Source organism: Drosophila arizonae, chromosome 5 (assembly GCF_054131065.1).
Source record: "Drosophila arizonae isolate 15081-1271.41 chromosome 5, UAZ_ARI_1.0, whole genome shotgun sequence".
NCBI lineage: Eukaryota > Metazoa > Arthropoda > Insecta > Diptera > Drosophilidae > Drosophila > Drosophila arizonae.
In genome coordinates this window covers 22695889-22705259 of record NC_142925.1, presented here as the reverse complement: position 1 = coordinate 22705259, position 9371 = coordinate 22695889, and the positions used below count along the sequence as shown (strand labels likewise).

General features: G+C 45.4%; 3 protein-coding genes across 7 annotated transcripts; 1 reads left to right on the top strand and 2 right to left on the bottom strand.

The window, feature by feature from the left end:
- The first annotated feature begins 60 nt into the window (after nucleotides 1-60).
- LOC108616422 (uncharacterized) lies at nucleotides 61-2370 on the top strand. Of its 2 annotated transcripts, XM_018011607.2 has the most exons (4): nucleotides 61-228; nucleotides 302-465; nucleotides 536-2152; nucleotides 2219-2370. In XM_018011607.2, coding segments are annotated over exons 1-4 (1950 nt in total). In that variant the 3' UTR covers nucleotides 2220-2370. The 2 variants fall into 2 exon arrangements, with proteins under 2 accessions (XP_017867096.1, XP_089327556.1); XM_089471430.1 differs by lacking the exon at nucleotides 2219-2370 and having other exon boundaries at nucleotides 536-2153.
- Nucleotides 1635-6299, bottom strand: EndoB (SH3 domain containing GRB2 like, endophilin-B). 4 transcript variants are annotated; one of them, XM_018011616.2, is made up of 7 exons: nucleotides 6078-6299; nucleotides 5461-5894; nucleotides 5336-5399; nucleotides 5171-5206; nucleotides 4869-5059; nucleotides 3766-3991; nucleotides 1635-3691 (listed from the first exon to the last, which is right to left on the bottom strand). In XM_018011616.2, the coding sequence occupies exons 1-7, from the start codon at nucleotides 6153-6155 to the stop codon at nucleotides 3563-3565; spliced, it is 1158 nt and encodes a 385-aa protein (XP_017867105.1). In that variant the 5' UTR covers nucleotides 6156-6299; the 3' UTR covers nucleotides 1635-3562. The 4 variants fall into 4 exon arrangements, with proteins under 4 accessions (XP_017867105.1, XP_017867106.1, XP_017867107.2 ...); XM_018011617.2 differs by lacking the exon at nucleotides 5171-5206 and having other exon boundaries at nucleotides 6078-6298; XM_018011618.2 differs by lacking the exons at nucleotides 1635-3691; nucleotides 3766-3991 and adding an exon at nucleotides 4235-4601.
- Nucleotides 6300-6395: 96 nt separating this feature from the next.
- MED16 (mediator complex subunit 16) lies at nucleotides 6396-9100 on the bottom strand. Its single transcript, XM_018011603.2, has 2 exons — nucleotides 8183-9100; nucleotides 6396-8121 (listed from the first exon to the last, which is right to left on the bottom strand). Exons 1-2 carry the CDS (start codon nucleotides 9098-9100, stop codon nucleotides 6469-6471), a joined length of 2571 nt encoding a protein of 856 aa, XP_017867092.2. The 3' UTR covers nucleotides 6396-6468.
- Between the last annotated feature and the right edge of the window lie 271 nt (nucleotides 9101-9371).

Here is a 9371-nt window from a genome sequence, read left to right as displayed (position 1 = left end):
TTTCAATTGTAATAGTAGCAGTAATTGAGTCATCGACGTACAGCTTAGAACGTCAACTAGATGAACGAGCTTGACAATTTCTTCAATATATGTGGACCACGCATTGCTCGTAAAAGTTTCAATTTTCCACATACAATGCAGAAAACATATTATTTTAAGGACGATGAAGCCTACACCGAGGATCACATTCTGGTGAAAAAGCTTTATATCATCAGTGTAGCTCCAGCAGTAAGTAGTAAAAACAATTCTCATTGTCATTATTGGCCCATATATCAATATATGGTTTTATATCAATGTTAAGATATCGCCCAAAAACTTGAGAGATTATTTCACCACTTTCGGAGCCGTGAAGCACTTGGAGCTGCTCACCCACTCAGCCAGTGCTTCCGGCTCCAAAGCGGCCGCTGAGAAGCTCAAATACAGAAGCGCTTTTGTTGTCTTTGACGATGCACGCAATGCTGCCAAGTGAGTACCCACATATGGCCATTCATTAACAACATTATATATCAAAATGGATGTATCCCTGATATTTCAGGACCTTGCGTCGCAAGGTGCACTATGTGAAGAACGTTCGACTTATGGTGGTGCCCAGCGATAGCTGGCATCAGCCGGACGCCTATGACATTCCATTGGCAGGCGATGATGAGCCGGCGGCTGCTATAATGAAGCTGAATGATCATTGCTTGGATCAAATATTTCGCATGTTGCCGCTGAGCGATCGCATTCATTTTGCACGCACCTGTACTCGCTTCCGTGAGATATATAAGCAGGCAGCACCAGCACTGGACAAGTCTATTAAATTTGAGGAGTTCTCTGATTTGACCATGTGGGATGTTCGTGACTTTTTCTTGTTGTCCGGCCGCCATGTTAAGGACATCGATGGTGTTATACCGCAGCGTCATCTCAAGCGTCTGGCCGAATTTCTGGGCAACAACTGCATCAACTTGACTACCTTAAAAATCTCGGTCAACAAGTTGAATCTGAACCTCATGGAGAAGATGTTCGCCAAGCTAAATAAGCTACAGACTCTACAACTACGCGGTTGCGATATAAGAAATGAGACGCTGCTCGCGCTGAAGCATTTGCCAATGCTCAAGAATCTGGATCTGTCCAACAATGAGAAATTGACTGGTCAGAATATGAATCGCTTGCCAACCACCATTGAATCTCTCACTTTGACCAGCTGCACAAGCTTGCAGGTGAAGCTGTTGAGCAGGGCTTTGAAGTCCTTGAAGCATCTGAAGGAGCTACACATTAAGGGCATTTATTCGATTGGCCCGGCTTTCAAGCAGTTGGTCGAGAGTCAGCGCCACCACACGCTGGAAGCGATGACAGTCAGCACAGGTTTCGGGTTTGGTATGGGCAACCAGTACGAGCACATTGCCAAGCTGCCACGCCTCAAGAAGGTGATTGTGTACAGCCACCAGGACGACTGCACTCTGCGTCCGGAGCTGTTGACATGGCTCGTGGAGCACAAAGCGAAGCAACTTGAGCACTTTGAGGGGCGTGGTCAGAACTGTCTTAATGCCACGATGCTGGCACAGCTGAGCAAGCTAGTCGCATTGCGTACGCTCATAATACCAGCAAATGATGCTATCGGACCTCGCGAGATGGAGGCTTTTTGCGCCCTGCAGCAGTTAGAGGAGATCAATCTGAAGTATTGCGCTAATATAACCGATCATGCTGTGCTCCTGCTGATACTCTCCTGCCCCAAGTTGCGCGTCTTGCATCTGGAGAATTGCCCACAGCTCTCTGAAAAGCTCATATCTGATATAATATTTAAGGTGCGCTTGCAAATAAGACAGAAGGAAACTAAACGTCCGTTGCCCATCAAGATCGGCTTATACGGCTGCAAAATGGATGAGCCTTTCCTGGATGGCGTACAGCAGACTGCGAAGGACATCCTCGAGGTCTCGTACAATCCGGCCAAAATCGCAGATTTCTGCTTCTTTGACCTGTCAGAACTGTTGGTCTTTGATGACGATGTGTACTTCAGATCGGACGACATCTACGATATAGTCTCCGATAATGACTTTGAGTACTACGAACAGTTCGATAATGATGAAGATGATTATGATGACTACGATGGGTTCGATGTTGGTTACGATATCGATGAAATGGATATATCAGACGTGGAAGATTACTGGGATTAGTAAGCGAATAAATATTTGATTGGAATTAGCTCATGATATAATGCTTTCTCTCGATTTCTTTGCAGATATACGAGGTGCTGTTATTTGTGAATTCGTTCACATTTTTATTTGCCAAAATAAAATACGACTTGTATTTGCCAAAATATGAATTCGGCTGACTATATAACTTAATAGAGAAATGGTTCTGTGCCAATAAAACAACTGTTTGTTACATTTTCTTTTTATTTCTTTCATTTTCAGTTAATAATTATTTAAATTTAGTTAAATAAATTTTTTTTTTGCATAGTTTATGGTGTGCTTTGTAATTGCTAAAATCCCATTTTCTAAACGCATTGAAAACCTAAAAATCGTTGTTTTTGTTTTTCTTTAACATTCGCATTGGCATTTTCATTTAGTTTTAATTGTATTGTACGTTTATTAAATAGTTTCTCATTTTGTTATTTTGATTAAGCACCAAAGTGGCTTGGCTTGGCTTGGCTTAGCTTGGTGTTTCGGGTAGTTCTTAAACATTTAATTGACTTGCAAGGGGATAATTGCACCGAAAAATTAACAGAGAAGAGATTAAGATAAATATGTATTTAACCTAAGATAAATAATTGGATTTCGAATATATAGATGTATTAACAATTCCATAAATAGAGATATATTGATATTTATATATAGATATATGTAGATGTGTTTAAAGCACACTTCAAATATAGTAACTAACGAATAATCAACTATCAAAATAACATAAAATATATAATACTTTGTTCAATGTGAGATTGAAAAGTTTAATTAATAATAGTAGTTAAAGGCTTCGTGTTTAGCAACAACAATAAATGTTTGGAAATTTTCTTTAACATGTTCCTTTTCGCACTTTATAAGATATATACGTATTTAATAAGTAACAAATATTCTTGATGTTGTTAATTGAGATTTTAGGAATTTTGTAAAAACAATTGAGTTGCATTATTTAAGAGATATTTTGTTAGCCAAATTGGTATTAATAAATATATATATACATATATGTGTGTATATATATGTATGTATATAGACATTGAAATATTTGATTAAAAGCTGAGCAAGGAACAGGATGGTGATGGGCGGATCGGGATGGGGCAACTAGCTACGTAAAGGTATCTAAATGCTGGTGCGCTGCGGAATGCATTTTATGTGGCTAACACGAGGCACACGTATCCAATCGACACGGACGTTAAGCTAGGGCGCATTGCTCTCTACTATAATATGTTTGTATATATGTGTATATTCTGATAAATTATTGTACTCTCTTGCATATGTATGAACTATGTATGTAATTGTCCCTTTGCAATTGCCTTTGCTCTAAATGAGTATTAATGAGTTAATTTTGCTTTGAATAGATTTCGTTTGTCTTTTCGCTTTTCTTTCATTCCTCATCAATGGGCCAATTAGTAGTCGTCCTTCTGTTCCTCATCGAGCATTTCGACAAAGGCGCGCGGGACCAAGCCCTTCATCAGACCCTGCTTACCGTACATGTAATCCTCATTGACCGGCGAGCATTCGGTAACAAAGATGACCTGCGAGAGTGAAGAACAAATATCAATACAGCTGGACAAGATCTGGCATACAATATAAATAATGGGCTGCTTACCTCGTTGGCGCTCAGATTCAATTCGGTGTGATCCTTGGCATCGTAGGAACACAGGACACGCGCGCGCTGCATTTGATCCGTGCTCACGTTCAATTGCATGGACTGATTGGCTTTTTGCTGACTGTTATTGCCAGGATTGCGTGCTCCAACGCCCATGCCGCCGGCGGCACTGGACTTGGTGGCATCCAGTAGATCGATCGGTGTGTAGGGCGTCGGGCCTCCCAAGCTGATGGAAGACGCAGAGGCAGAGAGTAGAGTTTAAATGGCTTGAGTGTGAATGAAGTTGATGTTGGAAGTTTTGGATAGGTGGATAGGTGGAGCTACAATTGAAACCGCTTAACAGCAACCGCAACCGCAATCGCAACAGAAACAGAAGCAACAAGGAGACTACAAATGGACGACTAGATAAGTCTCGTTTCAATAGAACAACCAATACAAAAAGTTTAGCCTAATATTAAACATATGTATATATGTATATGCGTATACGTATATGTGTGTTAACCCGTTTCCAAAATTTTGATTCAAGACTTGTTTATCATTTCAGATGAATGAAATTAAATTAAACTGTGCTTATGGCGCTCGTATCGAACTCTATCTCAAAGTCTTCCAGCAGATGGGTGAGCGCCTTGACCGGACCAATGTCAATGCTCTTAAAGCCCGACTCAATATCAATATCAATATCCTGCCCATTATCAAAATCGTAATCGCTATCTATGGCCTTGGCCAGTGCAATGGAACTGGCTTCACTGGAATCACATGAATGCGCCGAAGCAATGCTGGGAGGCCCGTCCACATCTTCGCTATTGATGCGCAGGCGAGGCTTCGCTGGCTGCATTCTGTAAGACCACAAAACAACAACAAAAATACCGAAAGGTCAACAACAACAAAAAGCAAACACCACAGACAGACATACATATAGATTGCCAAAGTGCAAGAGATCAATTTTTGTTTTGGTAAAGTGCCGCCTACAAACAGGTACACAGGTACTCAGGTACTCTGGTATCAGATAATCAGATAATCAGCTATGCAAACAAATAACTAGTACAAATAATTAACTAATCTGTGAACAGCTTCTACAGCTGCTCTGGCTGCTCTCCACTTACTTGGCCAACTCGCGCTGCAGCTGGTCCATAACGTCGCCGCATTGCTTGTAGTATCGCACCTGCGTCTGCACGAAGGCGTGCAGATGACGCAAGTGCGACGCCTGCGAGGTGCTAATCCCGTCCAGCAACAGCTTGGTGATCTCCGCCTGCCTGTCGAACTCGGCCTGAGCCACGCGCAGATCGCGCTCCGCCTGCGCAAGAAGAAATTTATATATATTAGCACATATAATAGATAAGTCTCAAATGAAACCAAGAGATATAATAAAATGTGAGCTTAAGGGAGGCGCCTCAGTGGGCGATACCTGTTCCAAGGCAGCTTCTGGCGAAATGCCATCTTTCTATAAATCACAAACAACACATTCCGCACAGAGTAAAAGCAGCACAAATGTAAAAGCAGAGGCGAAAATCCATAAATCAACTTAATGCGACAATTCCGCTAGCCAAGTGGAGCAGTGGAGTCTACTCACCGACTGCTGGCCCAGCATGCTGCGCGCCTTCTTCACCCGGTTCTTGCACGCATCCAGGTCCAAGCTGCAAAATTACCATTATATATTACAATTACGTATATACGTCATCTAAAAGACTGGCTTACCGCTTGGTCTCCAGCAGCCCGCGCTCCTTGCTAATGGTCTTCATTTCGCCCTCGAGGAACTTGCGCAACGGTTGCGTGAAGCAAATACCCGATGTGGCTATGAAGTCATGTTCGCACTGGCCCAGCTTCTGCTCCGCCTGGCCCACTTTGATGAGCGCCTGGCCGTAGGGCAGGTCCTGGCCAAAGTCGCCGCCGGCCTCGATCATGTCCAGCGCCAGGTGCTCCAGATTGCTTAAGCGCTTCGGCTTCGTTTTCTCAATCTTTTCGAAAATATAGTCCTCAACACGATTCTGTGGATTGGGTATGAGCACCGATTCGGTGTCGCGCACTATTTTCTCAGTCCATGATTTGGTGACATCGGCGCGTTCGGCCAGATTTTGAAAGTGTATATCGTATTCGGTGCGCTCGGTGGTGCCCAATTTCTCCTCGGTGAGCTGCATAAAAGGGCAAGGGTAAACGCAAAAAGTCAATCGCGTGCGCAAGGCTGCCCACCCTACCCCCACCACTTTCCTTTCCTTACGTTGCCCAACCAACGCTACCCACACCCCCACAGGCCGAGGCCGAGGCTCAGGCCCAGGCCCAGGCCTCCAGCTAGATGTGATTGCCTAAGCATTTACCTGCACCACGCGCGATATTGTGCTGCCCGCCTCTTTCACCAGGCTCTTCATGTTGAAATTTGACAGGTTTATGTTCATTTTGAGTTGCAATTAACTTAATTGAATTAGAAATTTATTTTGCTGGCCAATTCTTGTTTGTATTTATCAATAGTCTAATAAGAAACTGGGATGCAAAGCAATCGATTGTACTTCAATGTGTGCGTGAGTCTGTGCAACTATCGATAGCACTACCAAATATTTTCCGCACAGCTATCGACTGTAATTTTTTGGCATCAAAAGCTCCGCGCTATCAGATTTCAAATAAATATTAAATCGGTGTTTCACATGTGTTACGTTAAATTAGTTTTAATTCTTAATAATAATAATATTCTTAAGTTACGATTACAAAATATCAATTGATTTGCTTCCAAAAGCCACCGCAGTGGCAATGTAACCATTTGTTGCACCACGCCTTCAACGCAGACGTTTTGGCCACTTTGTTCGCGCTATTCACAAATCCACAGCGGGCGCATCTCCTTATTGTGCTGGGATTAGCACCCAACTGCAAATTGCTGACACCATCCTTGATAAAATGGGCGAAGACGACCTGCTCCATTTCGATTTCCTGCAATCCGACGGGCTCCACCAGTGAGGTGAACGTTAGTTGTCCAGATTTCACAGCCGCATAGCCCTGGGCGCTGAGCAGCGTTGTTGGATTGTGTCTGGACGGCTGTGGGATGAGCAGCTGCTTGGACAGCAGGCTGCATTCATCCAGCAGCAGTTCGTCCGGCTCCGCTGGATTCTGGGCCAGTCGTGTTAGCAGCCTGAACAAAATGGCCAGCACATCGATGTTGTCCATTGTCTTAGTATACACGGGCAGACACTGCGGATTGAGAAGTCCCCAAATGCGGATCATGACAAGCAGCTCGCGCAGACTGCTAATGGCGACGATGTCGCGACTGATGTCGTAACTAGCACGTTTGCCAGACAACTTGCTCTTCATCACCTCCTCGGGCAGGCGATTGAGCATATTGAGCGCCAGATCTGTGACCCATTGGATGAGCTGCTGCAGACTCTGCAGCATCATGGGCTCGACAGTAAAGTCCTTAGCATCCAGATTAAGCAACACCGTGTCCACATCCGGCACCGACTCCGCCAGTTTCATGGCCAAATTATCCGCCGGCCCCTTGTCCTGACAGCCCAAGTCCGACGGCCGCAGCAGACTCTTAAACGTGCTCGAGATGGCGTGCAAAATGATGAGATTATCGAACTCCTGCTGTTGGGCCCGGCACAGATTGCTTTTCAGAGCCAGGAAGTTCGCATAGTAAAATTGACGCACGTACGACGGCTGACGCGTAAAGTTGTCCGTCAGCTTGTCCACGAGCGCCTCCAGATTGCCGAGATTGAGCAGCAGTACGTCGCTGGCGTCCACGCCCGTCACAATGCAATACTCGAGCAGCAGCAACAGCAGCTGCATGGTGTTCGTATGCTGCTTCAGCATGGGCGTTTGCATGGCGTGCAGCTGGGCGTGGCTGTCGAAGATGATGAGCATTTGGCTGGTGGGAGTCAAGTCGCCGCAAATGAATCGCGTCTCCGCATCGTGCTCAAATTGCGTGTGATTCAGCTGCTTCAGTGTGCCCGGCTCCAGGACCTGCACGCTGTTATCCTGCAATATGGCGAACAGCTGCTCACAATCCGCGGCGATTAGCCGGCTGCTGCACAGCTGCGAGATTTGGGCGCTCAGCTGCAGCTTGGCCACCTGCTCCCAGCTCTCACTAGGCACGTAGTCCACGGGCTTGCTGCCGGCGGCCGGCCCAGTCGCCGACTGCTGCAGCAGGGCGTGCACACTCTGATGGCGCCGTGTCAGAGTCCATTGCTCCAGCAGACTGGCGCTGTCACCCACGTTGAAGACCACGTAGATGACGTCCTCATTGCCCACTCGCGTCCACAGCAGTTGCGCAATGCGCTTGCTCTCCAGCGTTGCCGACGGCAATGTGTTCAAGAAAATGCTGGCCAGCGACTCGGATTTGATGACGATGCGCTCGCCCTCCAGCTGCAGCGAGACCTGGACATATGGCAATGGTTAATAAATATTAAAGGCTACACATTAATGCCGCAATCCTTACTTTGTAACAGTAGACCAGCTGCTGCTGCTGTTGCTGCTGCCAGCCTGTGCTGTAGGCAATGTTTAGTGCTCCGCTGGCGCTGGCCACAATGCTGCAGTGTTCGATGTAGCTGCGCGAGATGCCAATGCTGTGGGACACAGGAAATAACTCTACCTGCTCGCTGCTCGCATTGTTAAGTGGCGTCGGCTCCTGTGCCTGGCCGCCGCTGTTGCTGGTGTTGTTGATGGCTAGCTTTTGGAGCTGGGGCAGCGTGAAGGCGGCTAACAAGCCGGAGGAAGTGAGCAGTATGCAGCCTTCGGTCGCAACGCCGCCAAAACCGGTTAGCGTGGGCCGCTGTTCAAGCCTCTCGAATTTCTCTCCGTAGTAGGTGTGATCTTTTTTCTGGGTATTGAATACGACGCCTTTGCCATTGTGGAAGAACTTCGCCTGAATGATGTCCTCGCTCGGAATGTTGGCATGGAACTGCAGTTGCCAGACGTTCAGTGACTGCTCCTTGGGCTGCCAGATCTCCACACGGCCGCCAATGTAGCCCAGCAGCAGCTGCTCGCCGTTCGCATTCCACTCCAGCACATTGATTAATGACTTCGAATTGCACACTTTGTAGTACTGCCAGGGCGTCACAATGTCACAGACATAGACGTGACTGGAGAGGTTCTGCAGGGCGCTGAATGCAATTATGTTGCGTGCGGAGACGGCGCACAGAACCACCTTGTGTGGGAAGACGTTAGCTTCTTTGGCATTTCCAAACTCACGCCGACTCTCAACTTTATACAAAATTGTCATTTTGTTTACTTTTATTCTCCAGTAAAAGCGGTACAATGCTAGTGCGGAGCAATAAAATAATCGATATTTTTTCCATTTGTGTGAATAGCGATATTTCTTATGCCTTGCTACCCAGTAAACAAAAATGTGCAGCATTCGGCATTCCGACAATTCAATCGATAGGTCTGGTGTATAGATTTTATTTAATCAAATAATATTATATATAAAATCGTATGAAGTTACATTTTTTCCCAGCTAAATTCCTTTTTTTTTCTTGTATAATTATATGAGGGACATACATCTCTATTACATATAAACTTGCCTGATAACAGTTTTGCAGACATTTACAGTGAATGGCAAACTTCGAATGTTACATTCAAATACACTCATAACCGTACAACACATATGTGGCTGGTGATAAAATGTA